The sequence below is a fragment of the Chaetura pelagica genome, unplaced genomic scaffold (genome assembly GCF_000747805.2).
Source record: "Chaetura pelagica isolate M959 unplaced genomic scaffold, ChaPel_1.0 scaffold449, whole genome shotgun sequence".
Classification (NCBI taxonomy): Eukaryota; Metazoa; Chordata; class Aves; order Apodiformes; family Apodidae; genus Chaetura; species Chaetura pelagica.
In genome coordinates, this window is record NW_009954418.1 from 592,906 (window position 1) to 619,751 (window position 26,846).

At 38.2% G+C, this 26,846-nt stretch overlaps 1 protein-coding gene across 1 annotated transcript; it reads right to left on the minus strand.

The window, feature by feature from the left end:
• Positions 1-2,135: 2,135 nt before the first annotated feature.
• Positions 2,136-12,937, minus strand: LOC104394790 (receptor-interacting serine/threonine-protein kinase 2-like). The gene is made up of 11 exons (XM_010004427.1): positions 12,786-12,937; positions 10,861-11,014; positions 10,502-10,657; positions 10,223-10,371; positions 8,381-8,430; positions 7,145-7,306; positions 6,510-6,595; positions 5,052-5,120; positions 4,152-4,320; positions 3,129-3,281; positions 2,136-2,455 (listed from the first exon to the last, which is right to left on the minus strand). Exons 1-11 carry the CDS (start codon positions 12,935-12,937, stop codon positions 2,136-2,138), a joined length of 1,620 nt encoding a protein of 539 aa, XP_010002729.1.
• Positions 12,938-26,846: the final 13,909 nt, after the last annotated feature.

A 26,846-nucleotide genomic window follows, 5' to 3' on the forward strand; every position in this document is an offset into this window, starting at 1 on the left:
TTCTTACTTTGCATGAAGTATTCCAGCTAAGATAAAGATGTTGTATAGACAGGATAAAGGGCAAGGGACAGTGTTCTTTTTACAAGTCAGCACAATATAGCTGCATCTGTCATCAAGAAGAAATATATATTACAATCAAGACAGAAAAACAACCATCTGCCTACTCCATTTACTATTCCTTTAGCAAATCTAAATAGCTTTGCAGAAGTTGCATGACTAACACTTATTAATTCTAGTTTTGTCTTCTGAGTAACTACAAGAAAGTTTTACTAATCCCTTTGGCTGGTCACTGCTGAAGTGCCTTATTATTCCATTTGCTGTTTTCTAGAGTTACCCATGTTTTATATTTCCTTTCTGGGACTACAGATGTTCTTCAGTTTCAAGCCTTGTTTCTTCCCATAGATACCAAAGAACAGTTTTATTTTTCTGTCTTTATTCTTTCTCACTGTAATTTATTCTATATTGTTTTACCAAGAGAACTGCAGAAGAGAGGCTAGGATAATAGCAATCTTAGCTAATGGGTTAGCTTAGTTACAAGCAAAATACCATAAGCTTCAAGCAGTTTGATGTTTTACATCAGCAATCACCACATTCATGTCTATTACACTGCCAACACATTTCAGACCTTAGAAGAGTAAGTATTTTGGGTGAGACAAAATGAAATCATGCTAGTTTCAGGTCACTATTCTAGCTTTGTATCAAAACTTTATATCACCAGCAGTTTCATTTCCATGAACTGGTAGAATCCCTTCAAAATACAACACTTAGATTCCCAGCTGCAATTGTCAAACCCCAACTTATAAATATTACACAAGAGTTATGAGGTTGTTTATGCACATGGCTGCATCAAATTAAGTATGTTCATAGCAAGGCTTTGGCAGTAGTGTAGTGATTTATGAGACTGCTTTTAGCCAAAATATCTATGCAAAAATCTCAAGTTCAGGCATTGATTTCAGTTGAGCAACGTGGGAAAAATCTGATTGTGGACAAAGTTTTAAAGTAACCATTAAATAGTTGTATTCAGACTCTTTTGAGCGTGAAGTAACAAATTTGCCTTTGCTTTCTAATTGGTTACAAACTGTCTTCTTGGGTTGCCTTTTAAAAATTTGGGTAAGCATGATGGTAATAGATCTAACTCTAAGGTCACATCCTATTACAAACACTTACATTGGAAAGCTAAATATAAGAACAAAAATCTGTCTGGAAAAAAATAATTTGTGCTCCTGGTGGTTTGATGCCAGTTCTGCAATTAACAGTTAAGATTTGGCTTACATTTGGCATAAAATGATACTTTCAAGTAGGCAGCTGTTTCAGGCAGAGAGACAAAATGTTTCTATGTCAAAAACAAAATCAGCATAGCCTGCCAGCTGGCACATCTTTCACAGAAGTATAAAGTACTCAGCAGAACAACTGAAAGGAATACTTTTTGAAAGCCAATAATCAAGTTTCAACAAAATTGTCAGTTCCCCCTCTTTTAAGTCTGCAAGTATTTCCCCCAGGTGAATGATTACCTGTTTCACTCTATGTTATGCCTTCTAAACAGGCAAAATATGATGACAACAGTTCTTTTCCTCACAACATAATCCTTTTTTAGCAAAGCCTAATCTGTTGAAAATTCCCAAAGTGAAAAACAGTGAAGTAGATATTTAGTTCCTTTAATAAGCAAAAATATTTAACACATTCCAATAGACATTGCTTTTAATTGTAAAAATATATTAGCTTAAGTCAGTCTTAAAGCTTAATGAATTTATGTTAAAAAGTGTTTGTAATATGCAATGTAGTAACAGCCATTCTTCCATAGTGTTACCTCCAGCAAGTCATGATCCATTTTCCTCCCTTCAAAAAAATAATCAAGGAAAGAAGGTATCATCCAACTTGAACTGTATTTGCTCTGGCACACACTGCACTCCTTCCATCTCTGAGGTCCAAATCAGAGTTTGTTATACCAGCCTTGGTAATTTCTGCAAGCAGGGATTGACTTGGCCTTTTAGTCCAGCCTTTTAGTCCACTAGAGGAGTGAAATCATGGACTGTAGGAATGAATTACTTCAGACAATGGATTGAAGAATTAACAGGAAACATTGCCATTCCAAAATACCAGTGCTCTGATCCACATAACCAAGTGCAAAAAAAAAGTCACAGCAGCCTGTGTACCTTAGTATGACAGCCTGGGCAGTGGCTGCCTCGTCCCAGAGCACCACGTTTGGTCATTGACAGTACAGTCACTACAACCTGTGCTGCTCTCTCTCCAAGGCAAAGGCAAGTGTCCAACAGTGCCCGAGCACGACCAGTCACTGTGGGGTAAGAGGTGATTGTTTCATAATCCAGTCGGGACAAGGTTTGGTGAGAGCGAAGGACATCAAGGATGTGGTTGAGGCGTCCTTCTGTCATGCAGCCCAGTATGGTCTGTCTCTGGCAGGCTAGTATTTGACACCAGTCTCCTTTACAGCAAGGATCTTGAGTGAAAATAAAACAAGATGAGATAAACAAAGTGCTCTGGTCTTTCAGAAGTTGTTAGCAAATGATAGCATCAACACCAGAAATATAAACTCCGTAGAGGAAAGGAGTAGGAAGAGTTAGTTTATTTGCATTCTTTGTTCAGAACTAGTCCAATGTACTTTCATCTTTTGTTTAAAACTCATGAAGATCAAATTACAGAAAATAAGTGTTTCTAAAGATGAAGTGGTCAGATTGTGTAAGAGAGGAGATTTTTCAGGTCATGCACTGTTTATCTAGCATCTTATCAAGCTTAATGGAAAGCAACTTTGTTCCACATAGATGAGAAAACTTTGCCTTGAAGAAAGTGGAAGAACAAATAATTGGTAATTCAGGGTATTTTCCTATATTTTTAAGATGATCTTTTCAGAACTGTTCTCAGCCTGAATATGACCCTGGAAAAGAACAAGCCAATGTTTCCAGTGGCCAATGCCTTGAACTTCTGAACATAGGAGTAGCTGTACACATATAGACTCATGAGACATGTGTCAAGTTTGGAGGAGTTAGTACACTACATACCTGAAAATGGGCATGAAACAGAGATATCTCTATGTCCTCCAAACTTTAAACAGTTTAATTGCCAAGATATAGCCCAGGAGAGCCTTGTACCTCTAACTGGAAATGGAGTCTCACCTGTCACTGATTGTTGAGGACACAGAGTTTGGGGTCTGTGCTTTGGAGTCAGTGGTGGGTCCTTATGCTGACTGCTTTCTTTGGCTGTAGTTGAACCCAATGTAGAAATTGTGCAAAAGGAATTTGCTTTTCTGCTGTCAGAGCCTGGGTGATCTAGAAGTTTAAATGAGTAAGATTAGACCCTTGAATTGAACAATAGCAAAACATCATATATATAAGCCACTACAGAAGAAAGGAACTGAACTGAAAACTGACTTGGGAGCTCTTACTTATTCCAGGCTGTTCTTTAAGCCTTTATTAATATATCATGATTCCTACAAAGATTTTGGCGTATTACTACACACATCTGACTTTTTCAAACTGTAGGAATTTGTTCCTGAAGTTATGGAACATTCTATCTGGTCTGTAAATCTGACAGCTATTGATCAGAATGAAAATGCTACAAGTGAATTTCCTATGGCTCAACATTTGTATCCAAAGACCTGAGGAATACAGAGAGAGCATTTAAGGAAATATATCACTTGTTGACACAAAGTTAAACACTTCAACAGGACAAATCCACCTTGAAAAGCTGACAAGTTATTTATATAGGAATGGTGATTTCCAGGATTCAATCACATGTTCCTGGCACCAGTCTTTTAGAAGAATCTCCTTATGTAAAAGTTACAAAAATGCAGTTATTCCAGGTGGCACAAGGCAGTGTGGTTCCCAGGAGAGACTCGTTCTGTCAAAAGCAGCAGGCAGTATTTAAAGTGTGAGGGAAAGACCTCTGTATATAACGGGTCAGGGTTCTAAAAAGAGTTTAGCAAAAGAGGCTTTTTGTTCTATACACTTAATCAAAAGGCATTGTGGCATCTCTGGTTTTCTGCAGTGAACTCATACGTCAGATGACACCAGTAGAGGGCACAGCTCTATCTTAAAAGGGACAACTTTAAAAGGAAAATAACATGTATATGGAACAGCAGCTAATATTTATCCTCTTTTCTAGAATAGCTGAAGCTGATTATGTTTCAAGGTAAAGACCTTTCTTTGTTGTTGCATTCTGTGGGATAGTATTTGACAGACCCCTCTCAAGGATATTTTCTCTTCCTGCATTATTTGCACTGCTATCAAGTAGAATAGTTGACAAGTTTGGCATTGCAAAAGAAATTTTCTTGCTGATTAAGTGGTTGTTTTTTTGTGGACAGGTGACCTGAAAAAGAGTAAAATTGAGAGAAGAATTATCTTCTTGGAAACTTATGTTCCAGAACATTTTCTAATCGGTTTTCTACTGAAATGTAGGGCAGCAGTATCACAGTGCAGGGTGGGTATACAGCTGTTGAGCCTACAGACAAACTTCAGTTCAGCTTGGGCCCCTGTGACAGCACAGATCCATAGGCTCCATGTCCTAGGGTTTACTGGACTCCTAGGGCACTTCTGCAGCCTGTGCTGCCAGTGGTCATGGTGTCACTAGAACATGAGCTGTTTAAAGCCATCTGTGATCCAAGTGTGTGAGCTTCAGTTCTACCTCTATCTTCCAGTATCAGCAGGCCTGCCACAAGTGCCAAAATCGCTTTGAAAACAGGAGTTAACTCTTTTAGAGTTATGACAAAGTAGTTGGCTTTGCTTTAAGAAAATTGGTTGAAAATGCTGGAATTCAGCCTAGGAGTTCCAGCCATCATTTTGTCAAGACTACAAGAAAGGTTAGAATTTTGCCATTTCATTAGGACTTTTTCAAGAAGGAGAGGTTCAAATCCACTTTTAAGTAAAGGTTGTTTTTTGCAAGAGCAACTGAGTCAGCTGCTTGGAAGAAGGTAAAACAGTGGGTTTTGCTGGTTAACTGGTTGGTTAAGAACAAAAATAGAGACATTCTTCCTCACAATGTTTGTATTTTGCATTGTCAGGGCCAGCAGATCTTGTAAAACTCTCAGGCCATGCACTTACCTCTGAATTGCTTATGCCTGTCTGCAATCTGTATATTTCTGAACCTTTGCATGCATTAAGTGCTGTTTCCTGGAAAAAATTACACAGAAATTCTGGTAAGTAATTCATGCTGACAATATACATGATACTTAGGTGTGCTGATAGATGGTTACAGTGAATTGCACAGGGCAGTTTTCCATTTTGACAACTCTGCCTTGTTACTGCTTCTGCTGTTTCAAATTTATTTTAAAACCCAGTTTTGAATCATGCAGGGAAAGGTGAAAATAGCCCTGTATTGACAGAGAGAGAGAGGCTGGCAAGCTATAACATGTTTTCCTTTAAGTATCCAAACATCAGGGCCATCCTGTGTTTAGTAAGCCAAACTGCAATAAAGGTGTCAGTACTTGTCACTGTTTCCCATTTTGTACATCTGGAGATTTGTTCCAACTATTTTAAAATTTATATACTTCAGCACTTAAGAATCAATTTTAAAGGTTTTCCAATAGCATTTTCAGTCATTTTGGACATATCAGTTCAGTTGTTTGAACAATGAATAGTGCTATTTGTTAATTTAGCAAAAAAGAGAACTTTGTTCAAGGGAAATTGAAGCATTAGATTATGAAATATTTGGTAGTACAGTTCTAAAATTGAACAGTTGTAAAAATGACTAACTATGCCACCTATTAAAACATTGATCAAGCCTGTTGTATATTCCCAGAATGTGATGGCAACATGTAGAAATAATCCAGCATGGGCTGACAAAAACAACTGACAGAAGTACAACAACATGGCATGGGTGGTGTAAATCTGGAGTGAGTCAGAGTACTTGTTCAGGGGCTGAAGCACATATCACTAGCTTCCCCACTTTAAGTTAACTAGATAGAGTATAGCTGTATTTGTGGCAGTCAGATTTGTGCCAGATTTTCCAAGGCAATGTAGACACATGGCTATATCTCTCAGCTGTTGGCCATTCCCCATCCATTCTTGTGGTGTAACAGAACCCTCTTAGACCCTAGTACAAGCAGTGTCCTGTGCCTGAACACAAATTTAGAAGCAAAGAAGCTTAGAAAAAAAGTGTTGATACTAGTATTGATGCAGTAGGTAGTGACAGTGTTCAGGTTCTGGAATAAATACCTTCTTACCGGTGTATACATAAAAAATTGCCCTTGATTCCAGCTCTAATCTTATCTACTTGAAGGTGGTATTTGTTTTCACTTAGAGGTTTACCAGTCTGACTACAGCTGGAGACTGGAAGCAGGCTAACAGTTTTATAACAGGAAGCAATTGATGCTGTTTCTAGAGAACCTCATATCTATATTCTCCAATTCCTGAATGAACCTGAAGTGCCAAAGGGTGCTCTTCAGCTCTCTGGCACATCCAATAAAACAATCACAAAGCCTTTCCTGGTTTTCAACTACAAAGATCATAGTGGAAGGAATCAGGTAATGTCCTTGTGGGAGAACAAAACTTTGCACTAACCTTTGCATCCATCAGGTTGTAGATTGCAGTGGAAATTGCCTCCTTATTTATACTAGTCAAAACTCCATTTAGAAGGTCTACACATTCTGCAGGGGGAATAAAGCATTTTAACTACCACATTGCATATGGAAGTGTGTATATATTTAGGCTTCAGTGTATTGCAACTAACTTTACTATTACGTTGATTAAATAGAAGACCTATACAATATCAGCTTAATACAACTTCCACCTCATATCTTCCCATTGTTTCCTTTTTGAACTGATAGTAAAGAACAGTTAGTCACATTAAAATCACATGTTCATACAGACCTAGTGGACTTACTTGCTAAAGGTTTACACATGACTGTAAATCTGTCACAAAAGTGCTTCCTCAGGACTTGCATATTTCAACTTTGAAAACTGTTGAAATAGTACAATATCCCTTTATTTGTACTCACTTCTACATTATACCAAACAAATCTGGAGATAAACAGGTCACCTCTGGTAGGCGGCTTCAGTTAGAAAAAACATCTGATGGTTGAAAGACTGCTTTGCCTTCCACTTTGGTGTTCTGTGGCTCAGAGTGCTGGAGTAGTTTTCCCAGCAAGACTATCTCCCTTACAGATCCTGCTAAGAAAGCAAATCCTGAATGTTACCTGCAGCCCGTGGTCTGTAACCTGGTTCTTGATGCCAGCACAGGGCAATGAGGTGCCGCAGTCTGTTCCTCTGGGGCAGATCCTTTGGTATTAAATTGTCTGAAATATCAGGCTGCAAACTGCTGCAGAATCCTGTCAATGCTTCCAGCAGTGTTGTCTGACCTGCAATTGATGGGAAAACATCACTGCAAAAAAAAATTAAATACCTCAGAACCCTCTTAAAATCATGTTCATCATATATTAATTCATGTATTTGAAAGCAAAGAGTGCTTTTAAATACAAAAATAATGCATTAAGTCATAGACATTCTAAACTTCAAAAACACTAATTACTGCAACAGGCCATATCAGAACTAAGAACTCCATCCAAATAATAAATCATAAATGCCTGTGTATATGTGCATTATAAACTACATGCACAGATACCTCAGGCATACATGTGATTTTAATGGGTAAATTCTAAGCATGCAACTTTGTATAAAGCCATACACCTGCATTAGAGAAAAATAACTCCTACTGTACAAAAAAATCTACTTTGGGCAACCACAAGATGGCAGCCAGAAGCTGTATGAACATAAAGATACTATTTCATGCAGTATTTCTAAAAGGTCCTCAACCTGTAAAATACAAGAGTTCTTCCATTTTTGCCATGCAAAATGGCACACACAGCAAAGAAGCCTTTCCTTGTTCTCTACCTCTATGAAGCAGGAGTCATTGCTAGAGTGCGACAATTATTATACAATGCTTTGCAAACTAATTTCTGCAAAACTGCTCACAGTTTCATGTAAGATTCTCTGCTTACTTCAGAGGTTTCAGCATGAACTCAGCATTTTTTGATCAGGATTTGAACCTCATGGCAACTTTTAAAATGAGCATTCTGCTCATCCAGCTAGCTGCTTGTCACTAAAATGTTCCCCAGTTTTTAGATGACAGCTGTAAAATAATAAAGTGGTATTGTTTCACACTGAAGGTGAGCAGAAAACCCAACTCAGTAACAGTTTTTAACAAGCACAGAGATGGTACAAGTGGGATAAGATGCCTTTCCCCTGCAGAAAACCCTGAGGATTTGTTGAGGGATTCTAATATTTTCATTCTATACCTTGGGTCTGTGGGCTTTAGCAGTAGTATAAGGTAAAGGGACATCTGAAAAGACAGTACTGTTTATATCAAAGTCCTTACAATATTTATGGAAAAGATAAGGGCAACACAAAGCAACATGAGTAACAGAGATAAATACCTTCGAAAGGTTTCTGTCTGTTTAGGCTCTCCCAACACAGTATTCCAAAACTGAAAAAAAAAGTGACTGTTCATTAATTTGCAGTCCATATCTATGTTCTCATTTCATTTCCAAAAGCAAGTTTAAGAGAAAGGAGTTTTTCAAGATTAAGTCTATCCAAAATCTTTCCCAATTTGATATCCTTTTTCCTGCATGAAGTTTGTTTTCAACTGAGTTGTTCTTATAAATCAGAATTAAAGCTAATTTTTTTTTAAACATAGGATCAATTGGAGTTATGTTTCAGGTTACCACGTTATGTCCATTTACTCTTGTGTTTCAGAATCTTCTGTTCTCCTTTCTTTATAATTTTATTTTGTTTACAAGTAATTTAAATAACAGCTGAAAGAGCTGAACTTTTCAGCAGGTGCTGGCTGACAAGCACAAGTTAACCTACCAAAAACTTGACTCTGACCCACTGTGTTCAGCAAATTTTACTGGAGCTCCAAATACCTTTTTCCTTTTCTAACATCCTAGGAAATATTTCAGTGATAGCATCAATCTGCATATATAACCAACAACTCAGATATTTGAAATAAAGGGTTTTGATAAAAAAAACTCAATCTGCAACATCAGAGACAGAAGTGAGGAGGCTGCTGGAAATGAGAAAGGCTACATATGAGTTGGAAGCAAAGCAATCAAAAGAGGAAGAAGCAGTTCTAGGATAAACATACCTGCTTACTCATCTTGCTGTAGTACAAATGACCATGTTTAAAAGAACCTTCTTCTTTCTCATTTCCCTAAAATCTGAAAGTGTTTTTACTTAAATACCCTCTAGGAGAGTATTAATTTCATGTGGACACACATGCAACTTAAATGTACTTAAGTAATGTTTCATATGACACACTTGTATTGCATCACTGTCTAGACATGACCTATCTCATGCAATAGTCACATCTCAGCATCTCAAGTTATAAAACAAGTTGGAAAATTAATGATGCTGCCTGAAAGTAAACCTCCACTCTTCCTGCACAAACATCTTGTGTTTATGAACAACCTCAGATTAGGCACATCATTTATAGGTCTCCTCAAGTATATGCATTTTTTGGCTCATTTTAGAGCCTGTCTCTGTGACAATAAAACAGGAGTTTAATTTTGTTGCCTCCATAAAGGGTCTGAAAGCAGAAGAGTGGCCATGCTTAGAAGTTATTTATATTAGTCCACAGGCTCTGTATGTCAGTGGCAAAAATGTATGTCCATATAGACAACAATTGCATTTTGAGGTTGTCTCATTTATTGAGGCAACCATAAAGCATGTAACATATCCAAAGGAACATGTGGCAGTAGGTAATCTTCCTCCTTTGAATCAATCACTTAGTTAGAAAGTATGAAGGCTTGAGTGGCTTAGTAAGTTACTCCAGCAGAGATTCCATAGAACCTTAATGGGACACTATTGATAGAAAGGTCTTTTTGCCTGGGCCTCATCTAGGCCTAAACAGTTCTTCCTGAAACTACACCAAACAGCAGCTCATGTTTAGAAACTATGTGAAGTAGTTATTAGGTTTCTAAAAATCTACAAAAAGGTTCTGGCAGTTACATTACACTTTTTCAACATTTAAGTCCATTATCTAAATATTTATATGATGACCTTTGAGAACAGTTCTCAACCTTAGTATATTATTCAACAAAAATGGGGAATTTCAAATTCAATTCACTGCTGTAACTGGCCTCATGTGGAATACTATCCTGCTGCATTATGTAGACCTGGTATTTTTACAGTCGTGTCTCTGAAAATAAGTATTTTGGCAGCATTGTAAAAATGTTGCAAGGACCAGGTATGACCCTACCCTTAGAGACCCCATTCACCTGTAAATATCACCTTCCTGGGAAGGAAGGCCTCCTTCAAGGATTTCAGGAGAGAGGTACACTAAGTCCTGGTAGTTTCTCTGATTGCAGTTCTGCAGGTCTGACCTCAGTTTCTGTTTCTTCCAGTTGGTTAGGCCATAATCTGATATCTACAGAGATGGGGAAAAAAAGAAGATTTTTAGATAATACCTTAAATCTTGGACTATTTATCCTAAATATATGCAACAATGGGACAATCACTGAATTTTACATTAATAGGCTAAAAGTAGAAGCTCCCACCTTGGCTCTGTACTGCAGATCTAAAAGCACATTAGAAGGTTTCAGGTTGCTGTGGCAGAAAGCAGGTTCAAGGCTGTGAAGGTGATGAAGCCCTTCAGTCACATCTGAGAGGATCCTTATGAGTAAGGGAAATGGAAGTTCTGGGTACAGCTGATGCTAAGAAACAAAACACAGGCTTTGTGTTAGTGTGAAATCTTTACTATTTCCATTTTCATTTGACAATAAACATAAGTACAAATACAGAAGTTAAAGAACAGGTTGGCTGTGACTGCTGTCCATAATTAGCAGGCTGGTTTTTCTCTTTTGGCTGTCCTTGTAATTAATTTTTTTGCATAAACAATGCTTATTTCTTTATCTACCTCATGGATGAGGGAGTGGAGGGATCCGTTGTTCATCCATTCAGTCACTATCCCCAGAAGCCCATGGCACTGGTAAATGCCAAGGAAAGGCAGGAGATGGGCAGACTCACAGTGTCTGACATTTGTTATATCCTGAAGCAGCAACTTCCACTCCCTGTAAAAAATGGCAAGGGTTAGAGGCTGATAAGACTGAAGGGAATTTCAGCTAGAGATGAGATAGCATAGGATACAGAAATGAGATAACCATATGCTTGAACACAAGCTAATATAATTACACATAAAACCAATATTATATCATTTTTCAAACAATTCTAAGAAAATAAAGCAATCCCTTGTGTAGTGTAACATGAAAGACTTCTAGATGCTTTAATATGAACATAAAAGCAGGACTGAAATGTGAAGGCAGGAGAAAGCTGAATTATAGATTAAGAAAAATCAAGGTTTTTTCCTTACTGTCTCCAAGAACTCATATCCTTTTGCTATTGGATTATAGACATGAATTTAAGTTTATTTACAGAGATAAAGCTTTGCTTTGATCAAAGTTTTATTGTCTAAGGACCTCAAACAATTTCAGAGGAAACACTGAACTATCAATTCAATTCTGCATTTTCTTGGAAATAACTGAACTCCTGCTACAGGTTTAACTTTGTTAATTGTATGTTTGATTTGAAAGGTCTCATTATCTCTACTCTCATACTTATGAGCTGAAAACTTATTGAAATTCATTCAGAATTCAGTTGATTTCAGTAGACCTGGAGCTCAGTTTCATTGTTCTAATCAACACTGGGGCTTCAGTTTCAGTTTCTCCTGTGTACTGTGCTGATTCACAAGCCTGTAAACTAAATAACAGGAAATACTTCACAGCCCCACTTGTTTTAACTTTTTCCCACAAATCTAAATATTTATCAGCAGCACACAGTTAAACATTTTGCTGCCAAGTAAAACAATTTATTCTCCCAGCTTTCCTAAGTACTGTGTAAACAAGGGATCAGATGGCTAGAAAGACAGAAAAGTAAGTGTCTTTAGTTTTAGGGAGCAAGTTTGAGTGAAAGATTCAAAATTATCAATATATGTCAAGTCCAAAGCAAAGCAAACTGTTGATTTCTATAACTTCAGCTGTTTTTTGGAGGGGCTTTATTGGTTTGAAGAAAATGTAGAAAGGGAACAGAGGAAGCTTATCTTTAAACAAATTTACCAAATACTGGCAGAATTTGGTTTTTGAAGGATTACTGCAATTACTATATTTGAATAGGACACTTTTGTATTTTACTTCTAACAAAAGCCAGGTGAATGGCAGCATTCTTATTTAACAAGAGTAACTCATGTTGATGCACATCATACTCCTTTTCTGGTTAAGCCTCAGGTCAGTGCATTCCCTAAAATGCTTTGATTTTCCTTCAAAAGCACCTTGTGATTATTCTTTGACATTGTGTTTTTCTCACACACTGGATTTTTTTGTCAGTAAGCTGACACCCATCAGTTACAGCTCACCTGGCTTTTTAAATTAGGACTTGTACATACCTCACTGCTTTGTGACCCTGACCATTATCCCCTCCCACCTCCCTTTACTCTCATCTGTACATGCTGTTTTATGATTAAATTCCACTGAGATCTCTTCAGAGGCCTCTAGAAAAACGTAGTACCATAGGATGCTGAGCATTACTGGTCAGGGTTTGTAGTCATTATTATAGTAGAGATAGTGACTTCAGGGTTAAGCTCTACATTTATAAAGATTTGTAAAAAAACCAGAGCTTGCTTCCCTGTAAAGCTGCCTCTAAGTTGCCTCTTGGCTAGTCAGGATTTCTAGGAGTGGAAATGTGTTTAGGGATCATATGATCCTGGCCATGCCACAGTTCATTTTGGTGCCCTTGCTGTAGGTCTGTGCTGCCCACCTGCCTGGTTGGTTGGCCAGGTAAGACACATACCTCTCTGTAGTGTTCTGGCTGGTTAGCAGCTTCACAGAGATGTCAGTGTTCCAAGAAATATGAAAGGCTTTGAGTGCAAAGCCTGAGCTTGTCCTGGTCAAGTTAAAGCTATCCAAATCTTCCTGGGCTACTACAGGTAATGAATTGGCCATTTCTTGATGGCTGGCTTCTGGGAGAAAATGGCAGAAAGAAAAAGGGTTTAATGACTAGTTTTTATCACTACTACCAAATGCACAGTGAAGTTGCACCACCCGATACTTCCCAAATAACCAATACTCTAATCTAACAGGCTTCCTTTATTAAAGTGTCAGACTTTCCTTATAGAGACAGGAAAAAATGCAATAATTGCATAGGAGTGTCTGAACCATAATTTACCCTCTGAGACTGAAAGGTGCTAATTAATTGCTCATTATTTCCATCTGATGACTGAAACATGGGTCATTATTTATACTACGAAATGGGATTTTTAAGTGGTACTGAACTATGTGTGCAAACTAGTATTTAAGAGCTACATAGTTTCCCTGCTTCTCATGAAAAAGGCAACTTAACTCATACAAGTCTGTTCTGCATCATTCTTGAATATCTTCTTTAATACAACACCACAAAAGTAAGGTAAATACAAACTTCTTGCTGTTGTAAGCTGGCAGAACTCTGCTAAATGGAGCTTTGGCTTTATAACAGCCCCTAATTTGGCCAGTACACTGTCCATACTGTAGCTCTGTCAGGCCATCAATATTCTGGACACATTGCACAGCAATGCACATGGAATAGAGATAACCTCTGGAAAGCATCACTGTGTTACTACAGGAGTAACTTTCTTAATTACACTTGTGAAGCTACATTAGGCTAAAGAATAACCAGAAGTTAGTGGTGAAAGAAGAAAATGAGCAAAGAAAACAGATGGGATGAAACCATTGGTAAGGATTACTGTGAGATCAGTAGTCAATGAGTCAGAAGAATTCTAATTGAAATAGTCCCTTTCAGGCACCAATAGGCCAGGGCTAGAAAAGAAAACATGAGGGAACTAAAGTAATAGGGCCAAAAATTTGTAGTAACCAGCAAGAACTGCTGAGTCTGAATTATTTCCTAGAAGATGGGTTCTTCTGCTGGAATACAGAAGGCCTGAAAGCCTCCTGACTTGTAGCAGGTCACTTTTTAAACTAGTATAAAGTAGAAACAAAAAGCTGAAGATAAATTAGCCTGTGCTTACAGCTGAACTGCTTCTAGTTCACGATCAACTTATTTTCAGTTAATCTCAGTATCTAAGCTGTGCCATGCAGGCAAGTTCACAATCAGAGGGATACTAAGCTCAGTTTTGCATCAATGCACAATCAAAATGCAAATAAAATACAGCACTGGATTTAACAGTTCAGCTTCAATAATATATTACTTTAATAAGAAAGGACAGTTGAATTTTTCTTTTGTTGGATTAACAGAGTTTGAAAGCAACAGCTGCCTTAAGTGCCTCACTTAGTTTCTTTATAGAAGAAATAAAACACAAGGCTGACAGGTTAAGAGCTTCATAAAATTTGAAAAGATTGCTCTAAATTAATATAAATTTCCAAATAAACCTCTTTTGCAACTTTTAAAGTTGCAAAGACATGACAGATGTAAATCCCAAATATAAAGGATATATATTATTTATATTATAAATTACACAATCCTTAATATAAAGGTGGCAATCAGAAGGCTGGAAGGAAAAAGAACTCACAATTTAGTTACTTAAACCATGATAAATCACTTAACTAGCCAAAATAATCTACTCAGCTCCAAACAGCACAGGGAATCTAAATCAATTAATATTCTAGTTTTACTTGATTCAATTTTAAATAAGTTATTAAAACTCTTGCTAACTGGCTACTTAGATAAAAATAAAACTTAGCTATCAGCCCATTTTGGATTTGCAAAATCTAATTTAACTAGAGATTTTCTAAAAACAAAATTAAAACAAGCTCAATCTTTCTGTTCTAAACCATGACATGCTGAGCACCATTGTCCCTGTATCTGAGTTTGTATGTCTGTCTACCTCAACTTAGTGATTTGCTGATCATTTCCAAAAGAGTTTAATCCTAAAATGGGAGATATTGTATCTAGCCAGGGTGCTACCCAAATTCCTAAAACTGTTGGACTAACATGGAATTACAGATAAAGTCTCTCTCTACCCCCTAGATTGAAATTTGGTACCAAAGCCATTTTTTTCAATAGTTCTAACCCTTCTGAATTATTTTTTTTCCTAAACCCTTTATAAACCTCACTATCAGAACACAAATCATTTAGGTGACTAAAGGGTTTCATATTTTGTAGTAAAAAAGTCTGACAATTTTCTCATCTTCCTCTAGCTGGATAGGCAGGTGCAGGAAGGAGTCTGCTATAAAACCATTTAAGTTTCTAGTTTAAAGGTAGTTTTAAAAAAAAAAAAATAATTCATAGGAAATACGTTTTCCATAGTATAAGAGAAACTCTACATTATCTTAATATTCAGATGTCTCAGTAAAAGCAGTTGGAAGCAAAAGCAACTTACCTCTGAAAATACAGGCATAAAAACTGGAAAAATGGAGTGAAACTGCTGCAGATATCAAATGGGAGTCGGCTTTAAACTGGGTTCCAACTCAGCTGGAGCTTTTCTGCATGAGTCAGCTGAGTTGTTGATCTCTGCTTTTATTGGCTGCCTGCAAACATCTAAAATTTCCTGGTCAGGTGGATCCACAAGTTGTAACTCTTTAGTGACTGCAGATAGGTTTTCACAGGCTGATTTGTTAACTGCCTGTAATAAGCTAAAGAGGTTGGATAGCTACTTTTTGCCACAATGAACAATGTCAAGAGGAAAAGCTGTGCAAGAGTGAAAAACACCATAGTGGATACAGCCCAGATCCAGAAGCATGTGAAGCTGCTCACAGGTAGTGTAGCTGATGCTTATCTCTGCAGTAGATAAAGCCAACAGGACAAGTATAAAATCCCTTTAAACTTTTAAAGTCAGGTTGATCTTAAAACAGGATGAAAACTGCAGTTTCTTCCTGGTTACAGAGTATGTGAGCATAGGAGTAACATGAAGCTGCAGAGAAGTAAAGCATGCTGAAGGATGTAGGGGTTATGCTGGAAGTTCAGTTGATCCATGAGCCAGCTGTGTGCTGTCCTCACAAGCAGGGAAAATGGCATACTGGGCTACATTAGAAATGCAGGCAGCAAAGTGAGAGGTCATTATGCCTCAGTACTCAGAAGTTGTGAGGCTGCATCTGAATTTAGGAACCTCAGTTCAAAGAAAATGTTGAAAAACTGGGGAGCATGCAGTAGGCAACTACCAAGGTGGGCCCTAGAGCACATACCTTAGAAAAGGAGGGTGAGGTAACCAGTCCTTAGTCAGGTGAGGAGGCTTGTGGGGGAGGTCTACTAGAAGTCTACAGCTCCTTGAAGGTCATTTATGAAAACAGAGCCAAGTTCTGCATTGTGTCAGAAAATCAGCAGCACAGGTCAAACAGATGTCTCTACTTCACAGATTCAAGCCAGATGCTAGAAGAATTTCTTGTAATGTCATACTGGTTTGGGCTACTCCAGTTGCAGAGTCACCATGCTTTAAGGCTTTCTAGACTTAGCTAGGCTAAGCCATGGCTGTCCTGATCCAGCACTGCTGCTCGTCCTGCTCTGAGCAAGAGGCTGGACTAGAAAATGCCACAAGTTCAGAATACCTTTAATTATGTGAAAACTCTGTAAGGCTTAATTGTGTTCATGCTAGGCCCCCAGCATATACTTTCACAGCAAAGGTTGATGGGACTGCTGGATTCAAGGCAGAGACTTTAGGAGAAAGCAGTCATGTCAGTTGGTCACATTTATTCAAACTTCCCACTTCATCAAGCCTGTATTTATAGAGCCTGACTTTAAAAGCCAGTGTCAGGCAATGAGATTCTGTCCACAGGCTTCTGTTGATTTTGTACCAAATCGTCACTGCTCAACATGGGGGGGGTAAGAGCAGCAGGGCAGTTACTTAATCATCCTGTGATCATGGAAAAGTCCCTTGTATCTACAGATCATGTGGTCAGGGCTCTGTGGTCTAAGAGGAAGCACACCACGAGTAGGAAGTGTGAAGTATGCCTTCATGTACACTGTTTGCTGACAGCTGCAGCTGTCTGAGCAGCATCAGCTTTCTCTGTCCAGCACACGCCTCCAAAAGTTAAAGGGAATTGAAGTAGCACAGGTAAAACAAGTGGGCTGTAGCAGTCCTGGAGAAGGCTGGAAGCACGTAAAGTTGCTGTGGCCACAGGATCCTCCTCCCCTTGGCTTTGATTTATCAACATGTGTATATGTGTTCATCATCTACACTTCTCTAAAAAGTACATTAAAAGTGTTTTCTCTGCTGTTTAAGGCATTAGCCTGTCAGGGTCAGACTGCTTTGCAGCAGAACCACAGCTATTCAAAATCACTACAACTACTTTAAAAAGCTTCTTAGGGAAAGCTTTCTAGACAGTCTGAAGGACTTAATTTTGCAGAAATTCTTTGACACTTGAGGTAGGTTTAGTTACTTCTGTCTTTTTAGAAAGTCATGTGTTGGGGAAGCAGAGTACTAAAATAACTCTGCATTTGTTTACTCCTTTGGCTATTTTCTGTTTAAAAAACCAGTATAGAACTATAAAGCTTAATTTTATTCCATATTTGGAGAAACTAGAAACATACAGGCCAATTTGCAGTGCAGGTCTGAACTAATGGAATATTATTACTGAATATGTTAATTCAAAATAATCAGTATTTTATCTACATAATTTATCTATAGAAATTTGTAGCCTCACATAAGAAGCTTATAAATGGGCAAGGAAAAAAACCTCTGTAGGCTTACACAACAGCTGTCTTGTGCAGTAATTAGACAAAATTAAGATGATAAAAGTTTAGTTTTACTGTAAGTTGTTCTGTGGTTTGTATTTTTCTTAATTATGGAAAATACTTTGAATAAAACCTTCCAGAAAGAAATCACAGAATAGTCTGAGTTCAAAGGAACCTGAAAGATCACCTAGATCCAACCCCCTGCATGGGCAGGGACACCTCCCACCAGCCCAGGCTGCTCCAAGCCCCATCCAACCTGCCCTTCAACACTGCCAGGGATGGGGCAGCCACAGCTTCCCTGGGCAACCTGGGCCAGGGTCTCACCACCCTCACAGCAAAGAATTTCCTCCTCATGTCTCATCTAAATCTCCCCTCTTCCAGTTTTGATCCATTGTCCCTTGTCCTCTCACTACAAGTGCTTGTAGTGAGAAAGCACCAGCTTTCCTGTAGCCCCCTTCATAACAGGTAAGACACAATCTTTCTGATTTCCTACACATAGAATTCACTGCCATACAGATCCCTAGATACAGATACTGGACAACAACAGACAACTCCTGCCAAAAACAGTAGCTGCTTGATGCCTAAAACCAGTCTTTTAAAACCTACCCATAACAATGCAAGAACAGTTGCTTTTTAATCCAAACTTGTTACTGTGGCTCATTCACAAGCAAAGATAGTATCTAGGGAACATAAACATGTTCTTAACATCCCAAAATAAGAATAATGATGCCTGAAGGATAACACTGTTTGAATGATTTATAGGTGTCCCCCTGGTAAGTCACACAGAATGAACCCAGTTACAAACAAATTCAAAAGAAAATGGGAGCTTTACAAACAGCATGAAAGGACAACAACATAAGACAAAGCATTTATAGAACAAGTGTGCCCAACAAAAGAATGACAGTACCAGAAGATCAAAGCATTAAGATGACCCAAATACCAAAACCTCTGATGCATGTTCAGTAAATACTACACTTGGATATTTCAGAAGAGTGCCCATCATCATTTCTCAATGTGGTTATTCCAGTTTAGCATCTGTATAGGATAACTTGGGGCAAAGAGGTGTGTTTTTTTGGTACTTTGTATATTTCAGGTGGTCTTGCAAGAAGTGAGTATTAGCAGTGTTAGGCTTCAAATTCACAGGACTGAAATGCTCTGTATTTCACCTTTATAAAACCCAAGCTACAGTGCATTGGTGCAGCCAAGGAAATAACCATCTTGCTGTAGAAGACAGGACTCTAAACAGGCACACTAGTTGCCCAGGATACTTCAAGATACAAAATCCTCTTGTCCATTTCATGGATTTGCAGCTTTTTTAATGTAAGAAAATTCTTTCCTCAAGTTTCTTATAACATGCTGTTTTAGAAAACAGTCATAACATTCACCTTGTCAGTAATGACATGATTGAACAAGAGTTTCACAGCTGCTGGCCATAGGCACTTTCCTTAAACTGAGCAGTGACAAGCACCTCTGCTAATTAAGTTGTGCCACAATTTTTTTACTCAATTGTTTTAAACAGTGCAATGTATCATTCGTGGAAATGTGAACAAGAAAAATAACTCCTAGACTGCAGAGAGCTTAGAATATTGTACATCAACTTGTTTAATGGTTTGTAAGAAGTGCCATAAACCACATCCCAAGCATTTGTGATTTGGATTATGATGTACTAAATATTGATACAGGGTGGAGAAATTCTAAACCTCCAGGTCTATCAATTATGTACCTGCAGATAAATAGCTCCAGTAGGCTAATAATGAAGTGACAGAGACCTAGATTGAATGACCTTGCTGTGACTGCATAGCATAGGTATGTAAGAGAATACAGGCAGTCTTTCAAAGCCTTTACACAGCCCAAGTAGAACTCAGGCTCTTCTAGGCAAAGGAACATAATGAGCACTCCCTCCTTGCTCCTCTAAGGGTACCTGTTCCAAGGAGAGAGAGAGTACAGCCATACTCAAATCCCCAAAGAAGCCCACAGCACTGACATGTTTGCTAATGTCATGCCTGCCTCCTGGATGTTCCATTGGAAAGTGAACAAGGTTTTTAACTGGCTTGATCCCAAGTGTTGCATTTTCTCTACCTGACAATTTCAGAATAAGAAAAAATGCAAGTGAGCACAGATCAACAAGGATTTTTAAAAAATCTAATCTAAATGTTGTTGTTCTGTTGTAAGTCTGGTTTGGGTTGGTTCATTTGGGATTTTTCATTTTTCAAAGTTTCAGAAACACATACATTAAAGGCGTCTGAAAGATACAAATTGATACTGACTTCCTTTTAGGTGTTAGTATAATCAAGTCTTCTTGGAGGTCACTTGCATTTAGTGACATGGAAAAAATTTTGAATTCCTAATTTTCAGTCATGTAGGAAAACACTTTGCTTATGAAACACTCTGCTTGTGAAACTGTGCTCTACTGACATTGATTTCTACTGAGTTAATATATTTGAATTGAGTCATTAACACACTAAACTGGAATCAAGTTCAACACTGCTGAGATGAGTATTTCCTTTCTTCTGTGCAAAGCAGCCCACAAACACAGAAGATGTAAAAAAGGAGAATTTACCTTGGTTTCCCAACAGTCTTTTCAATTCCAGGTGTCATTGCCCTTTGCAGATCAAAGAGTCCTTTGTCAACCTGAGAAATTTTAGCTGGCTAAAATCCATGAGTTACATGATAATACAAAGAGATAAGTAGGTCTTCTTACGAAAAAGTCTGCTTGCAGAACTTCATTCCTGTTGAAAATGTTTTAATAAAACAGTTTTAACAGATCTTCCAGTAATCAAGGGGCTAAGTAGTGCCAGCTTTCATTTGGAGATTGCCAAATCAAAACCCTCTGACACTATTCATTGCAGAGCCAAGAGTCTGGAAGACAACTAAAAAGACCACAAGACATTGGGGGTTTTTATGCCACATGCTCTTATTGAAACCATTAGTTCGAGAGGCTCAGTTTTTAAATGTTTGAAATAGCAACATTGCATGCAAGCTCCTCAAAGGAGGCTAAACAATCTTTGGCTTTTGCTCAGCACTTTCTTCCTGTAAATTTTTAATTGCTTAACCTACAGAGATCACTATAATTTGTGCTGTGAAAGTGCAGAGAGAACAGGGACACACAGCAAAAGAGGCACATAGGCAGCATACAAAGAGGCTGGAAAACCCAAGTGCTGTCAATCCTCAGTAGAGTGCTCCCTGTTTAGCTATTTTGCTCCCTTTCTCTGGAAGCCAGCATTTCATCTGTAGCAAAAACACTTGAGCCAAAATATATTACTATTTACATGGTTTAAGAACATTTATTTATGCAATGCAGCATAATCTTCTTTTGGGAATGATATCCCAACCTTTTAACTTCTCAGTTATCTAACTGTGCATTGTAATAGAGGCAAATGAACTTACTTGAGAAGTAAACTGTTCTAATAATATCACCTTAAGTACTTTTTAGTCTTTTGCTTTTTAAAGCTGAAAAAAGCAGTGTAGTATGAGTGAAAACAGGCCATACAGGGGGGAATTTGTTCTATTGTGTTCTCTCCAGGAAGTAGCAACAAAAATAAATGACCTGCTGCAAATTTCCTCTTTGGACTGTGCAAGACAGAAAGCCACCAAGGCTTTTTCCATGTCCTGAAGTAATATATACACCCACTTCCTCTTGGCTTTAGTACTACAGGAAAGCAGATAGCAAAATAGCTCTATGGAAAACACTGAAAAGGAAATAAACTGTGCAAGAGAAGCTGATGACCCTTTATACTGGCAGGCTTAGGGAAAAGCTCAGGTTTAGCACAACTAACAACTTCACTAAACTCTTGGAACTATAGAAGCTCAGTTTCTGGCCCTTTCAAAAAGGGCAGCAGAATCTCTCTGAAGTGTCATGTTGTGATACATGTGTTATAAGTGTAACAGATGGAAATGAGTGAAGAAAGCAATCAGAAAACCCAACAACAATAGGCAAAAATACAAAGTCCTGCCATTATACATCACAGTTTATTAACAGCCATTCTAAGTATAATTTAATTTTCAGAATTCACAAACCAGAGTTCATGACCTTTGTAAACTTTGGTCTGCAAGGAACACAGTGCTCAAGCCACCATAACACATTTCAGTCTGTCCCCTTTCCATAGCATTGTAATAATTTTTAAAGCTTGAACTATATTTTAGTCAGGAAGAAGATTCCCAAAGACACTGATTTCCTAAAACTGTTGAAAAAAAGTTCAGTAAAAGAGAGAAAGAGAGCACACATGAAGATGAGTGCAGTGGTGCTACAGCAAGAGGCAAGTTCTTATGAGACTAAAGGTTCTACTTGTCACTAGCTTCAATATACCTGAATTAAAAAAATACTAACCATCAAGTGCTAGCCTTCAGAAAATCATGCTATATTAGTTTCAACACCAATGCAACTACTTCAAATTCAAATAAGTTTTAAATTCTGTCCATTCCAACTGCTCTTTGTCTTACCTGACTTCACAGGAGCTTGAGTCTCCTTTTGTTTCCAGAGAAGCAGAAACAAACTGCAAGAGAACAGCTACCATAATGATTTACCCAATATTGATGTTATCCTACACCCATTATAATGTTTGTTTAACCAAAAGAAAGATACTGTGTTGCTCCTTTTAGTCAATGTTAGTTATGATTAGCATGAGAGAGCTGTAAGAGTGGCTCCTCTGCAAGGGAAGGTGAGCAAGAACTACAGGCAACAGGCAGGGACTTCGTTCTTACCAGCAAAGGCTGCAGGACCCAAGCAAGTAGCACGGAAGAGAGCAGACCTAGTAGTCAGTGAGCAAATCCTGAGCAAAGAGGCAAGTCTAAGGGCAACACACCATCAGCAAGGCATCATACTACACCCAAACCCACCAGCAGGGGAGCCCAGAGAAAAAGCAGCTTTAAGGGCCTGAGTTTAAATGCCATTCCTGGACCAATGGGCAGACAGCATGTGAGTGGAGGTTCCAGATGATGGTGATGAGGAGAATTAGGGACTGCTGGTGCTCACAGGGCCCTGACAGAAGATAAATTTCACCTGTTATATCCTATCTTTCCTTACAAGTAGGCCCTTTGAAAGTCCTGAGTTCATGTATTAAGTTGGCCAAAGCTGCAGAATTTAATGTTGTTACCTCTAACTTTAGTGTTTGGACGGTCTTCTCCCTTCTCTATTTGGTGATGCCCCCAAAATAGCATGTTTTGACATGATGAATATGTTTTGTTTCTTTTACCACAGGGACTGTTTCACAGACACTGCAAGTTTTCTGTCTCTGTGGTATCCTTTTGTAGAGAAACCAGTCATGATTTATTTAAAGGAACATAGTCAGCAAGTGGAAAGCCATGAGGGAAGTATCATGAGAAAAAAAGTTCCTGTAAATAGTTTCAAATAGGCTTCTCATGAGCTAGTTTCTTCCTAAACTGGGAGTTACCACATCGCAGTCTGCTAGAGACTTGAGAAGATGAAGGCTTTTTCACAGTAGTAAGCTTCTTTTGCACAGTGGTAAGTCTGGTTATTATGTAAAATCACAAAAGTCATTACTAGCATCAGGTTTGATGTGAGACTGGTGCTCAGAAAACCTGCATGTGGCTTTTTACAAAAGCTGTCTTCAGGCCTCAATGCTTGGCAGGTGGAGGATTGTCCTGTTCCTAAAGCTTTCTGTGCAGACTGACCACTCACAAGTGAATGAAGATCTTAAAAATTAAATTATCCTTGTTGCGTGAATATACTATATTGATGTTGTGACACATTAAGCATCATTTGAAAGGTTGCTGCTCCATTTTGTCTTCCAAGAAAATACTCTGCATGCTTTGAAAAATCAGTGTATGTGCTGAACCACAAAGTTTTGTTTTGCTTTGGTTTCACGAGGGCCACATGTGCTATTTTGAGCTTTCAAATCTGAGAATTGAAAAAAATAGCTTACTTTTAAAGACACTGGGTTCACAAGTCTGTATCCACAACAATAACAAGTATCAAAGAACAACTATTTTTATTTTACCTTCTTGCACCACAACATAACTTAATTGTGTCCACCCACCACATTACCACTACTTCTCTCACTCATCCTTTCAGCACTAGGAAAAATGTGGTTGAGTTTTTTCCCTACTGTTTCATCAGTGGGGTTTTCTGGTAAATTTTTGCAGCCTTCCTTGCAAAGCTTCCACTTTCATTCTGAGAATCCAGGAGCTATCTTTAGATTCACTTTAGAGGGAGAACTGTCCCTTTCAGCATATAGTAACTTCATTGCTTTTCATTTTTATAGGTTCTTCTTGCAACTTTAATGTCAAGATGCTTAGTGTTGAAGACATAAAGGATAAAAAATAAGGACTATTACAGTTTGAAATCTTAAGGTGGAAGATTGTTGGTTTGTTTCTGGAACAGTTTGCATGTTGCTAATATTGTCTGTGGGCTGGGTTCTGTAGTGGCTATTTTCTCTTGATGATTTCACAAGTTCGCTTTCTCTCCTCTCTGTTTTACCTCATAGCTTGGCAGGATTGTAAACTGTGGCTGAAGCAGGGCTGATGTACATTTATAGTGCTTAGCACAAAAATGATCATAGATCAGAGAGTAGCTGTAGCAGTACTGAACAAATAGCTATAAGGTGAAATGTTAGACACAGACATATAATAGTTATAATAGCTATAATAGCTTATAATAGCTTATAATAGCTATAAGGTGAAATGTTAGACACAGACAAACATCTGAGGTAGAAGGTGCTACCTGAAACGGTGGTAACAACAGTGAAGATTTGTAGGAGAATGAATGGTTTACAGCTGGGGGTTTGAGTGTAAGTTTGCTTTGTTTCACCACACAGAGGCAGCATGGGAACACACAGCTTTGATCCACAACTTTTCTGGACTGAGCAGTGTAGTGTAATGCAGGGGCCAGGCTCAAATTACTCCTGTGTGCAGTATAGGGACAGGTCCTGGTTCCTTGGAGGACTGATCTTGATGCCTCTGCCATTGTTTTTTGGGTGTGATCGGCCAAGTCACCCAGTGGCTTGTGCCTCAGTTTCTCTCCCAGCACAATTAACAGGAATATTTTTATGAGAGTAGTTCAAGGTTCATTTAATACTAATACTGTCTTTGATAACCAATGAAAGCATTAAAATGTAGTGGTATGTTATTGCCAGTTACTTGAACAATAATCTTCTGTGGTTTGAAGCCCTCCTTGCTGTATGAAGAGGGACTGCTTTTACCTTTACCTTTCAAAAAACCTGCTGGTTTTGCTGATCTGAAAGAGTAGTAAGAGCAGGTTTACTTTAGCAGAACAAATATGAAATTGCATCATACATGCAGCAGAGGTCACTGCTGCATCGTTTGGACAAATGTTGCTATGGGACCTGATGAAAAGGTTTTCTAATTCATGATAAATACTGGGATTTCAATGAAATAAACATTTTCCTGAAATTTTCATCTCATAAAACCAGAGAATAAGCTCCAGATGACCTATATATATATAGCACTTGTACTCCTGGGATTCTGCAGCTACTTGAAAAACTTGGTCTTGACAGTTTCACGGGCTGATAGGAAACTCAGATGTAACACAGGCAGCTATTTTTGCATCATGTCTTTCACTCTTAACACCCACAGAATTGGCAAGAATCAGTTTTACACAGAAATCAACCAAAGTTTGTGTCTCATTGGAAACAGGACACCTGAAAGGCTCAGGCTCCAAGTTGCATGGTGGATATCCTCCCCTGTGGGCTTGGTGCTGTGCCCATACCTGGGATAATAGGATTCATGCACATACCTAGTGCTTTTTTTCTGAAGCTTTTCCAGTCACAGTGTTGAGGTGAGTCCACTTGGCAGGTTTGTTTTGGAGATGCTGATTTGGACCACATCTAGAAGTCTACCATGGAGGTGAACAGTTTGGAGGGGAAAGAGACCCAGTCTCGAGTACTGGACTGGGACTGTAGGCAGGAATTCGGGCAGACCTATCTTGGATTTGATGAAACTTCATCATACTTCAGCTACTTTTGTTATTTTAGGTTTAATACATTAGCATTTTCAGATGTAGCTAACCTGTATCTGCTACAAAAACCCCTACATTTTCTGCAGAGAAAACATTAGGTCTAAAGTGGTTGTGCAAAATAACAAATACAACCTGAAGGACCATCACTCTTACTTTCCAGTGTTTCAGGCAAGTATCACAATTGGGGCCTTTTCACATGCAAAATATTTGCTCTATCCTGTTAATAAAGGCACACTAACAGTAAAATGGGACAAGTGAAGCAGATCAGGACGAACTGGTGATATTCCTTTGAGCAATGTAAAAATGTTAAATAAAAACTATTCACACAGTATTTTACCTTTTGAATCAAGCTATTCTGAAGATTTAAATTACTTATTATAATGCAAAAAGACCTCTTTCTCAATGTACACATTAAGTGTCAAATGAGTTAATAAAGAACATCTTATGTGCCATGAATTTGCAGTTCAGTTACTCCTTGCTTATTATGCCTTAATAATACTTATTGGTTTAAGAATACTTTTCACACCACTGATCACCTTATAGATCCCTGCAACGTTTCAGCACGATTTGAAGTGAGGTAGGACAGAAGCATCTAAGATGTGGTGTCAGATCTCATTATGTTGACTCAATAGCATCACCTGAAAGTTTTTCTGGCTGCTTGTCAAGTAGAGAAGTAGTTCAACCCAGCGTTTTACTCTGTGCAGACTATTGAACCTGGAAGAAAGATGAAGAAATGTGGTATTCTAGCAGGCTTTTTTTTTTCCTTCCTTAAGCAGAAATATTCATTAGTAACTTGAAATTCAGCTCTGTAAATCAGTATTTGTATGCAATCCTAAAAAATGTGAGCCAGTTGTTCTCCAGTAATTTTTTGAGTGTTATCAGTGGTTATCAAATTATTAATGGCTTTAGAGAGTGTTCAGAAATGTGCTGAGCTTCCTCAACAGAAGAGTGTAATGAAGGCCTTGGTCCATTAAAAGGAGCAATAATTAAGCACAGCACCAGATCTCTCTGTTCCTAGGCATAATCCTGTAAGAACAGTGATCAAGGGATAAGGGGAAAAAAAAGAACAGAGACCCAGCAATTATGATTTAAAAAATGTTAAAGACTAGATTGAGGTCAGTCAGGATACCCAGACCTAGGGCAGACAGAGAAGAAGTAGTGCAAGAACCCAATGTTCTGAAGAAGCCTGCCAAAAACATAGCATAGGTGCAAGGAAGAAGAGTTTTGTCGCCCTCCTTTGTTCCCAGAGAGCAATTAAAAAAGGATTTAAAACCACAGTTTGAGTTATAGGAGACGTAAGGGGCAAAGCCTTGCTGAAA

Excerpts from the sequence above, each read along its gene's own strand:
- LOC104394790 (XM_010004427.1), bottom strand. The coding sequence starts at position 12,937 with ATGGCCAATTCATTACCTGTAGTAGCCCAGGAAGATTTGGATAGCTTT. Across the intron at positions 7,307-8,380 it reads CAGACAGAAACCTTTCGAAG|GTCAGACAACACTGCTGGAA; the intron begins GTATTTATCTCT and ends CATCAATTGCAG. Across the intron at positions 2,456-3,128 it reads TCCTCAACAATCAGTGACAG|ATCCTTGCTGTAAAGGAGAC; the intron begins GTGAGACTCCAT and ends TTTTCACTCAAG.